Source organism: Sander lucioperca, chromosome 23, assembly GCF_008315115.2.
Source record: "Sander lucioperca isolate FBNREF2018 chromosome 23, SLUC_FBN_1.2, whole genome shotgun sequence".
NCBI lineage: Eukaryota > Metazoa > Chordata > Actinopteri > Perciformes > Percidae > Sander > Sander lucioperca.
In genome coordinates, this window is record NC_050195.1 from 13,176,059 (window position 1) to 13,188,076 (window position 12,018).

At 41.7% G+C, this 12,018-nt stretch overlaps 1 protein-coding gene across 1 annotated transcript in view; it reads right to left on the reverse strand.

The window, feature by feature from the left end:
* Positions 1 to 12,018, reverse strand: part of LOC116048947 (microtubule-associated protein 4) — a 155,312-nt gene that overhangs the window by 19,499 nt on the left and 123,795 nt on the right. The window contains 2 exon segments of the mRNA XM_035998263.1: positions 1,014 to 1,331; positions 3,658 to 4,652. Of these exon segments, the coding sequence (XP_035854156.1) occupies positions 1,014 to 1,331; positions 3,658 to 4,652 (1,313 nt within the window).

A 12,018-nucleotide genomic window follows, 5' to 3' on the forward strand; every position in this document is an offset into this window, starting at 1 on the left:
TTGAATTTTAAATCCTTCTCCTGATCTACAAAGCTCTAAATGGTCAAGCACCATCATATCTTGAAGAGCTCATAATACCTTATTGTCCCACTAGAGCACTGCGCTCCCAGAATGCAGAGTCTCTAAAAGTAGAATGTGAGCCAGAGCCTTCAGCTATCAGGCTCCTCTCCTGTGGAACCAGCTCCCATTCTGGGTTCGGGAGGCAGACACCGTCACCACATTTAAGAGTAAACTTAAAACTCTCCTCTTTGATAAAGCTTATAGTTAGGGAGTGAGGAGTTGCAGTGTTCTCCTAGACCGGCGGGGGAGGGTATATAGCTTCAGACACGGCACCCCTTCTCTTCTCTGCTTCTCTTAATAGTCGTCAGATTCATCTACCAACCCTTATAGAACTGGCTCAGGTTTGCCTTGGACCAGCTCTTAAATTTGCTGTTATAGTTTTAGACTGCCAGGGGACTTCTTTTGACACACTGAGCTCCTCTCTCTTTCCATCTGTGTGCATCCATGTCCCAGAAATGCTCGTTACTAACTTAGCTCTGGGGAGCTTATTCCCCGGAGTGTGCAGTGCTATGCCCTGCAGTGCCCTGCCACACCCTGTAACGCCCTGCAGTGCCCTGCTATGCCATGAACTACTACAACTACTATTTCTAGTCATAGTTCCATTATCTTTATTGTGACTATTATTGCCACGGTTCATCACACCCCCAACCGGCACCGTCAGACACCGCCTACCAAGAGCCTGAGTCTGTCCAAGGTTTTTCCCTAAAAGGGTGTTTTCCTTGCCACTGTCACACTAAATGCTTGCTCTTGGGGAAATTACTGGAATTGTTGGGTCTTTGTAAATTATAGAGTGTGGTCTAGACCTATTCTATCTGTAAAGTGTCTTGAGATAACTTGAGATACTATAAATAAAATTGAATTGAATCCATCGGATGAAGTGTCTATGAAATCCTTGTTCTGTATAACTGAGCATTCTGCAGCCTTTGACAGACATCCTGACAGCTGAAACTCACCTTGGCTCTGACATCACGTGAAATGGTGGTGGAGGATGCAGGGCGGCTGGTAGAAGTGGTGGAGGATGCAGGGCGGCTGGTATAAGTGGTGGAGGATGCAGGGCGGCTGGTAGAAGTGGTGGAGGGCCGCTTTGGACCAGCAGTGGCTGTGGATGGTGCCTTTGCTGTGGTAGTTTTTTTGTCTAAGATGGAGGTGGTGGTGGTGGTAGTGGTGGAGGATGTGGGGCGCTTAGTAGGGGCTGTGACCGAACCACCGGCAGCTGCGGTACTTGGACGCGTTTTAGCAGCAGCGCTCGGTTTGGTCGCCACAGCAGCCAGCTGTGATGCAGGACCGAGACATACAGGAGCGATGGAGGGCAAAATAAGGAGGGAAAGCAAAGGAAAGAAAAAATAAGGAAAATGGATGATAACGCCTAAGTTAAGCAGCACAAGCAGCATTATAATCATAAATCATATAGGAAAAAGTAAAGTGAAATAATAGTAGTAAATAAAATAATAATTAGCATTGGATTCATTGTTTCAATGTTAATACAGGTTTATGACTTCAAATAGGTCTGAACAAGGTGTACTGCATAATACAGTAGGCATAAAAAAGTAGTAGCAGAAGCTGTAGCGGGATGCATGATGAATGGCTTACTTCTTCATTTAAATTCATCCTCAACATGTAACATGTCACACAACATCGTGCTTTATTCCCCAAATGTTTTCAGCTATATTCCCTCAATCAAGTTGATATATGAGGTTGATTGCTTTTACAGAGTTCCTCAATTTGTCGTTACAAGGGCAATTTGAATTACTATAAATAAAAGAATACAAGTCATAATAATCATTATAACCATCTTTTTAACTGGGGTGTAAAAAAATAGAGTGAAAACAAAACAAAAAAGCATTAGGACAAAAAAAGAAAACGAAAGTGTGTGGATGCATCAAAATCTGATTGCAGTAAAAGATTTGAGTTTGTTCAAATAAAGTGCAAATAGTAAAAATAGTAATTATGTAAGATTAGGTTCATATGTTATATGATCCTAACCATATATGTTAATGTTAACCGGGGTGGTTGTAAGTTGTCTGACAGTCTGGGTCAAGAATCTCTTGATTTGTATAAAAAGTTAATGAATGCTATATAACATTATAATTATAATCATATATCGTCAGTAGTTTTAATGCATTTATAAACAGTTTTAAACCTGTTGTACAGGTGTACAAACAGTCAATAAGTGGTTACTGTAAAATTGTAAAAGCCAATACAGATATATCTTAATTCTTGCCCAACACTGTCATTTTTATTTCTCTTATTAAGCCACATGTGCAATTGATGGACTGTAACTAGGAGTGCAAGGGATCACAAAACTCACGGTTCGGATCGGATCACGGTTTTGAGTCACGGATCGGATACATTTTCAGATCAGCACAAAAAAGCGGGGAATTTAAATGATTTATTAAAAATGTAGTAATAATAACCTTTAACAATAATAACTTCTTTCACCAGTTAAATGACAAAAGCAGATGAGGAAAGGGTATTTTACAATAACTTTAAACGAGTTTTATCAGTTTCAAGTAAACGCAACATTCACGTCTGTGTTGTTTTTCCAACAACATCAGTGACCAGAGTGCTAGTTTGTGTCTTTTAGCTCATAGCTTTAGCGACAGACTGTTGTACGTCCCGCTGTTGGAATCCTCTACAGTGAAATACTGTCACACTTTTACACCGTTTAGCTGTCAGCATTTTAACCGTGTTTAATCCAGCTATTAGCTAACGGTAACGTTCAACGTTACCTGCTGCCAAGTGTACCGTTAGTGTTAACTAGCGTGACATGCAGCGATGCTTCTGTTGCCTCTTATGTCTGTTTCGGAGCATCAGAGAGCAGCGCAGGCATTTAAGTGGCACCGAAATCCGTGTTGAGAGAGAGAGATATTTATCAGCCTACGTTACGTAACAGCGACAGTAAAAAGGCATTTCACAGTATTATTATGGTTAAACTTTGCAATCGATCCGCGGTTCATATGCATTCCGAACCATGAGTGTTGCTCCGTACGGACCACGGATCAACTGTTGTCCGTTACACCACTAACTGTAACATCTAAAGAAACAGGAAACAACCTCAGACACCACCCTGATGATGGCAAGGCAGCTGAAAAAGTTACTGGAACCGGAGTTGTGCGAGGTGTTAAATGCTGATGATCTATTGAAGCTCACACTGGACCAAAACTCACAGTGTGTCCCTTCATAAAACTAGAGATCAAAACCTGTCCTACGATACTGCTTGCCACGAAGAAACAAAATTATTAATTTCTTTGGGCATTTTAGGCCTTTATTTTGACAGGACAGCTGAAGACATGAAAGGGAGAGAGGGGGAATGACATGCAGCAAAGGGCCGCAGGTCGAAGTTGAACCCAGGCCTGCTGCGTCGAGGAGTAAACCTCTATATATGGGCGCCCGCTCTACCAACTGAGCAATCCGGGCGCCCACGAAGAAACACAATTAAACCTTTAACTTACCTTTATTTTCAGGTGTGAAATGGGCATGAGTTTTACATGTTTTAGTCTGATGTGATACAAATAAAATAGTCCGACCTATGTTTTTTTTCAGTGTAGATTCTATGGATGGTTATGTGTGTAAAGAAAAAAATACAATAAGTCCTACCTTGGTCTTCTTGTCTGCACCTGCCGGGTCTCTGCTCAGTGTGGCACTGCTTCCATTGGTTGCAGGTTTAGCTTTTTTGGCCTTCTCTCCTCCATCTGCTTTTGCAGCCTTGTCCTTCTTGTCATCCTTTTTCTCGACAACTTTTTTTTCGACCTGCATTTTGTCCTGCTTCTCGTCCTCATCATTCTTCTGCGTTGGTTCGTCCGCCGGCTCCTCAGGGGGTTTCTCCACCTCGTCCTCTTTCTCCGTCTTCTTGGCTTCGTCTGTGTCAGCCTTTTCTTTCTTGGTGTCTTCCACCTCTGGTGTCATCTTTGTCTCTGTGTCAGTCTTCTTCTCCAGCTTGTCATAACTGGTCTCCAGCTTGACGGGTGTCAGCTGTTGCTCTGGGGTCTTTTCTACTTTGTCCATGCGCTGCTCTTTGCCATCCTTCATCTCAGTTTTCTCAAGACTCTCTGTTTTTTCTTCAATTTTGGACTTTTCATTTTTCTCCACTTTTTCCACATTCTCTGTTTTCTCCACTTTGCTCCCTTCTTCTTCTGTCATCTCCACTTTTTCTACTTTCCCTGTCTTTTCCGCTGTATCTGTCTTCAGCAATTTATCTGGTGATTCTTCTACCTTCATGCTATCCTCTTTTTCTGCCTTCTGCTGCATTGACTCCACTTTCTCTGTCTCTTTCTCCTTTTCTGTCTGTTCCTCTGTCACCTTCACTTTGGCTGCCTCTTTCTCCTCTTTAACTTTTTCCGCATCTTTCACCTCTTTCTCGTTCTCCTTCTCTTTCACCTTTTCTGCCTCTTTCTCCTTCTCGTTTTGTGTCTCTGTCTGTCTTTCCTTCTCCATCTCTTTCTCCACCATGGCTGGAGTCTCACTGATTGCAAATTCCACCTTCACACTCTTCTGCTCAGCTTTATCCAGAGGGTCAAACAGGTCCACCTTCTTTACATTATCCTCCAGTTTCTCCTCCTCCTTCTCTGCCTTCTCCATTTTGTCAGATTTTACTGGAAAGAAAGGTGATTTGAATTAGAAATCAATATATCAATATATTTCAATATATACCACCTGTTTTTATGCTCATTTTCAATGTGCGCTGATCAACACAGAAGAAGTCAGTACAGCAAATTATATACTTAAGGCAGAGTTTGTGAAATAAGTGGAATATTTCAGATTTGCTTCGTTGATGTGAATCAAGACAAAATACTATGAGTCTGGATGACGTTGCTGCGCTGCTAAACCAAAATATCATGCAATATAAACAATGCAAAAGAACATAGTTAACATATCTCTTGTGTTGAATCACTGAATGAAACCTGTGCATCATCTGACCTCAGGTGGTGATAACCTAACAGTGGGATGAGCTGAGCACGGTCAGAGCAACTGACTCTAGCTGTGTTCCAGTTTAGGACCTGGATCCTCTGATGTCCACATTGTGAAAACGAATGCAATGGAACAGATTCAAAAGCAGTGTATCCTGTGCAGCCTTCACATTCCACAATCCATTGTAAGATAAGATCGATTTTATTGTCCCGAACGAAATTTTTCTTGGACAAACAACCAATATCTGCTGTTTAAAAAGTTCAACACAACATAGTGCATACATATATACACCCATACGTTAAATGCACAGACTTTTGCATCACTCTGCGTGAACATGCTCACGTTGCATGCAGAGACTGCCACTAGCCAACAAAATTGCACCTGCCCGTTGTACAAGACATAATAGTCGTCATAATATGTGCAGTAAGGGTAAGCCGCCTTATCAACTTCATCACATTATCATTGTGCGCCTGTCACACAGAAATGTACGATTCAATTCAATTCAATTTTATTCATAGTATCAAATCATAAGTAAGAGAGTTATCTCAAGACACTTTACAGATAGAGTAGGTCTAGACCACACTCTATAATTTACAAAGACCCAACAAGTCAAGTAATTCCCCCAAGAGCAAGCATTTGGTGAGGAAAAACTCCTTTTAGGAAGAAACCTGGGACAGACCCAGGCTCTTGGTAGACGGTGTCTGACGGTGCTGGTTGGGGGTGTGATGAACAGTGGCAATTATATATATTGGGTATTGTTTGGATTTTTACAATTCCGATGCCCGAACTTTGCACTTTCAAAACTATTCCGATTCCTAAACCGATTCTTGAAAAACTGAAAAATATAGTTTTTTCTTAAAGGGGAACTATGCAGTTTCTTTTAGCTTAATTTACCTTAACTGAACAGCTTCGGAGTCATTGGAATGGTTATATGACTTTTTTTCGGGTTGAATGGTGGTCGTCTTGCTTCCCCCTAGCGCCTGTGAGCTGAAAAACCAACCTTGCAACTTTGGGCCAGCGTATCGCGTGATATCAGGTCTCACGATGTAACAAATTGCTTCACGGCACTGCACACATACGCCCATTCAGGAACCGGCTAACAAGGTAGCAATGGATTTTTTCACACTATCGTCATGGCTGAGCCCGCAAAAAAGAAGCAGAAAGCTAGGAAAGCATTGTCGGAGGAACAGAGAAAGATGAAACGCCAGACTGACCGAGAGAGGAGTCAGACACAAGTAAACATAGGAGCTGTAGGGGGAACTCTATAGAGAAACCTGTAGGGGAGCTCTGTAGAGAAACCTGTAGGGGGAGCTCTGTAGAGAAACCTGTAGGGGGAGCTCTGTAGAGAAACCTGTAGGGGGGGCTCTGTAGAGAAACCTGTAAGGGGAGCTCTATAGAGAAACCTGTAGGGGGGCTCTATAGAAAAACCTGTAGGGGGGCTCTGTAGAGAAACCTGTGGGGGGGGGGCTCTATAGAGAAACCTGCCACAACATTTGTAATTTGCACTTTCATAAATAAGAGATGCTGTATTTCCAGTTTTATAGCTGATTGTCTTATTTTGTTTACAAGGTCCTGATGGAGTCTGGAGATGATGTGGGGTAGCCTACTTATTGTTTACTGTTTATATCTTACTTTATACACTTCAGGCTGTTGCAGCTAGCTCAGGGGAGAGACTGGATCACACTAGGTGGTACAGCCTGAGACATGCACAATAAAAACTAATTTGCCTTCTGCATTTTTGTTATGCTTTTCCCTCCATTGTATTGAACCGAACCGTGATGTCTGAACCGAGGTATGAACCGAACCGTGACTTCTGTGTACTGCTCCACCCCTAAAATATGGCATTTTAAAAGTAGCCTACATTTACGATAGCTAGCTCTAGCGCCTGCACTAAGCTAACCAGCTGATAACGCTAACTCGACCAACGTTATAACAAAGGTCATGGTGCAAAGCAGCATAGGGTGAAATTACTCCGAACCATCACTTTAAGTGGGTGGACAGAAAGAGAGCAAGTAGAAAGACAAATATAAAGGGAACACAGAGGTGAAAAACAGAAGAACTGGTTAGGAATGGAAACACATTCCCTTTCTTATCCGTTTTGTTGTTCATTGTTTAAATTAGCTTCTGGTTTATAGCTCCTTCAGAAAATGGAACCATGCCAATAATGACCTTTAAAAAAACGGGACTGAAAGAGAAGGAGGACAACATGGGAAGGAAAGGAGGTAACAAGACAAGGAAAATGAGGCGTAAAGCAGAATGAAATGACATTGCAAGCTTACAAAACACACAGCGACCCCAGACCTGAATCAGTGACATACATCAGACCAAACAGAGTGAACACAAATAGGTGACTACATACAAGAAAAAAAAATGACCTAAATAAAAGGAGACATCGCTGTGACAAGACAAAGGAAAAGGGAACAGGAGAAATGGGAGCAAACTAAATAAACAAACAAGGCCTTCATTTTCTAAACTGTAAACAATGAGAGACTCAGGAGATCAACTTGATCCTCTAATTAGGGCAGAAATCTGATATGTGCCAGAGCTGTGGAAAATGGCTTCATTTAAGCAAACAGCAGGAGGTGAAACCCAACCTACCGACTCTGACACTCCCTGTGGGACTCCTTTTCACAATGCTCTTTCTTTTTTTTTTTTTTACTCTTGTTTGCAGTGGTCCTTTGTCCATTTCCCACTTTTTCTTTATCTGCTTTATCTTGTTATTAAAAACACTGCCACCGAGATTGGATCACAGCAGATGGAAAGAAAGAGCCCCTATTCGTTCTTTCTCTTTGTTTTGTACACAATCCTGCAGCCTCAGTTCTTACCAGATAAATGTTGACCTGAGGACTGTACTACGAAGCAGGATCAACATGCCCTGGATTTATTTCAGCTACCAGGCTTCACCTAACCTAACAACCGCGGTCCTGCATAACTGGCAGTGGTTATCTACTAGATCAGTCAACCGAGGGTTTCCCAATCCAGCAACACGCGCGTTCACATAAAAGAGGCGGTGTTTGCACAGCACGACCAATCGCAAACATCCAGAGCTGCATATTTTACATAAGAAGAGCAAACTATAATTCTACATAAATATGAAGAACACATACACGGTTTTACAGGCAAAACGCAATACCGTCGCTGCTTCCTAACCCAGGAAGGAAAGCTGGCAAAAAAATAGCCGACGCTGTAGATGCGTAAATCACAACGCTTATCAATATCACTTCCCCATCAGTCAGGACCAAGATCTGAGCATAATTACGCTTTTGCTTTCCATTAACTGTCGTTGCTTTAGCCTTTTATATTATCAGTTGCAACCCTGGCAGTGGAAGCAATCGTGAGAGAAAATAAAAAATATAAAAACATAATTCAAACCGATGTGTGGCATTGGCAACACACGGCTCAACAAGCCAACAAATAGCCTATACGTAATTCCCTCCACTGAAAATATAAATCTTTCCTAAAAATACCCATCAGGGAATGTTAAGGGGTTGTTGGTCTCTAAATGTTTTAACTTTTATAAGCGCACCGAGCTCCACCAGATCTTCTAAGAACAGTGACCCCGTTATCAATCGAGTATGGATTGGTCAGTAGGTGGTGCTTTTACACCGGTTGATCTCTAATCTCCAACATAACCTGCTCCCAAGTAGCCCGGTAACAAGTGATCCACCGTTGTGATACATAAAACCCTGGGTTGAACCTGAAGTTACCTCGTTAACGCCAAATCTTGCTTCGTAGTACAGGCCTCGCAAACAAATGTGAAGATAGCACTAAAATCCTTAGAGCAATGGGACCAGAGTAGTCTATATCCAGGACGTTCCACTTACGGGATTGTTCCGGTGCCGCCGGAAATTCCGCCAGATGTCTTTCGTTTCAGCCAGATGTCCGTTACCTTCCTCTGTCTCTGTGTTGGCGTTCTAACCTCTGGTGGATTTCTGAGGACTATGGTTAACTGCTCCTCAGATCTCTGCAGGGTAAATCCAGACAGCTAGCTAGACTATCTGTCCAATCTGAGTTTCCTGTTGCATGATTAAAACTACTTTTGAACGTACACATGTTCCACCAAAACAAGTTGCTTTCAGAGGCTATTTTGCAGAGGAGTTGTTGCACCTAGCGCCGCCCATGACGATTGTGATTGGTTTAAAGAAATGCCAATAAACCAGAGCACGTTTTTCTCCCATCCCGGAATGCTGTGTGGACTAGCCAGACCCTCCTCCGCCGCGCTGTTGAGGAAGGTCTGGCAATGCGAGACTAGGACCAGAGTGAATCACAGATATTACATGAGCTCAGTGTGACCTGATGCGGTTGGACTATCCAGCAACAAGAAGAGAAAAAGAAAAAAACAATCATTCACCTTCTTAGAGAGGAATATTAATTATTGAAAGGGCCTGTGATTGGAAGCATCAATCACAGAGTGTCACAGTCTTTCAAATTGTATGTTTCGGGTGTTTTGTTAAATTAAATAAAATAGAAATGTTAATCATGAAAAAATATGAAAAAAGAAAGATATAATTGAGAAAAAAGAAGGTTAAAAAAGACATTTGTAAAGCAATAATTGGAATTTTTTGTATCATCCTTAAGGAATCTAAACCAAATAAACAGAGGTTAAAATGAAATTCTGATTAATGAGGTCTCCATTCTTAATGAACAATTCAGAACCAAATTTTGAGGCCTCCATTTGGCTCCTCCAGTGAATCATGTAAATCAGCTGTTACAGAAGCTGTCTCATTAAAACCCTGTCAGTCGTTTGCTCTGTTGCTCCACAACACTTGGAGCTCTCTGGCTGAGTAGAGTATATCAGCCTTGACAAGAGTACAGTATGTGAAGTGAAAGCTACACTACATCAGTGCCCTTTGGTAGCACATCAAACACAGTGGACACTTTAAAGTGGTCGTGAAGTGGTAACAAAGAGTGGACATTGTGGCTTAATGTCCTATCTGAAGTGTGAGATTCTGTTTGGCTGTCTAATGAAGGCTCACTGGCAGCTCAGTGATCAGTTACAGCAGTTTGCAGTAATGCAGTGAAGATGCTGAACCCGGGGTTTCTGCAGGTTTGACCAAGTCAAATTTAAGACTTTTTAAGACCTTTTTAAGACCACTATGAATGAAATTTAATAACAAACATCAAAAAAACAAAAACCCGTTAGATGTCAGATTCCGGACAAACATCGTATGAAACTTATCCCCCGATTTCCTCATTGGCATTATAGCACTGGTGTTAAGATTGGCTTCAATAGAAGTTGCATGTTGGTCTCATTTGTAGTCGTGATACAGCGAATAATTATTTTGACTAGCAAAAGAAAGAACTACAACACCACAAAATGAAAAATAAAAACATTCTGAAGCGCTGCGGGTGCATTTCAATGAGCATAATGAGGTAGCATTACATGGACGTAGGAAAATTAAGACCTGTTTAGAATTATTTAAGACCTAGAACACAAAACTTCAGTGAATTTAAGACTTTGTAAGGCCTAAAATTTTGATTTTGAAATTTTGAACTTTTTAAGACCCCGCAGAAACCCTGTGAACTCTTTGAACCATAGACTGTTTGGTTTTCACACCCATTATGTACATGCTTATGGCAGAGTAAGTACATGCTATGTATTATTTTCGGGATATGCTCCTCTAAAGGCTGTTAATTGTACTTTAACGGTGCTTCATGCGATGTCACGCGTTTTTTAGGCTACAGCATTTTTTGTCACATACAGCAAACATCTCCACACTATCCGCGAGCTGCCTGTCCCCTGAACACACAGTAAAAAAAAACGGTCTCTGTAGACAGCCCAGGCTCCACAAACAGCAACAAAAACAAACTATAATAACCGGTAATAACCAACAAAAAGGAGTTGGGTGTGGGGGTTGGGGGGTTAGTGCGCGGAAGCACAGAAGGGAGGGGGAGGGGACGGGATGAGGAGGAGGGAGGGGCGAGCTAGTCTCGTTTTGTTTGAAAATACTTCGAACGTCAACAAGAAGTAACGTCACCCAACATCGCTTACTATTGGATTTTTGGTAACACTTTACTTGAAGGTATCGACATAATCGTGACATGCCACTGTCATAACTATGACATGACACTGTCATGAACGTGTCATAAACGTTATAAACAAGTCATAAACGTTTATGACTTCTGTCATTAAGTGTCATTCGGTTTTTGTCGTGACAAGTTGACATTGTTTGGGTTGTATTGATTATGACAACTTGACATTAATCAAAGTGACATTACCAGAAGTTGTCTTGGTCATGACAAGTTGACATTACATTTGTTTGGGATGTCTTTGTAATGATAACTTGACATTAACCAGGATGACATTACCAGAGGATGTCTTTGTCATGACAACTTGACATAATGTCATCCTGTTTAATGTCAAGTTGTCTTTATAAGGACACTCCAAAGAAATTTAATGTCAAGTTGTCATGACAAATACATCTTCTGGTAATATCATCCTGGTTAATGTCAAGTTGTCATTACAAAGACATCCCAAACAAATTTAATCTCCATCTCCATGCACAGCTATACTGTAATGTTACATCTACAGCAACGGCTTTCACGACTTCACCTGGAGCTCCCAATCGGAAAGTAAGTCCGTTTCTCTCTGCTGTTGGCTGCTAACGTTAGCTACGATAGCTGACATTTAGCTAACGTTAGTGCTTGTGTTTGGGGGACCTCTATAACGTCAGTTAAGGTAACTTTAACCAGCCCGGTTCTTTGTGAAAAACAACAACGGCAGAGAGAAACAGACGTAACTAAACATGCTTGCTGTCTGGGAGTTCCAGGTGAACTGATGGAAGACGTTAGCTTGCGCTGGCTGTGTGGTGATGCCAGGCATCAGAGCAGCGGGCCGTGGGTCCAGAAGACTGACGTTTTCTCCAGAATACATAAATCACGCTCTCCTTGCCCCCTCTACTCAAACACCTCCACTCCACACCAACAGTAACAAACAAAAAAACTAAACTGACACTGAACCCCCCCCCCCCCCCTCAAGTGTTATCCTATAATACTATACTATACTATTACTTGAATGGGAAAAGCGTGTCCAAACTTTTGACTGGTACT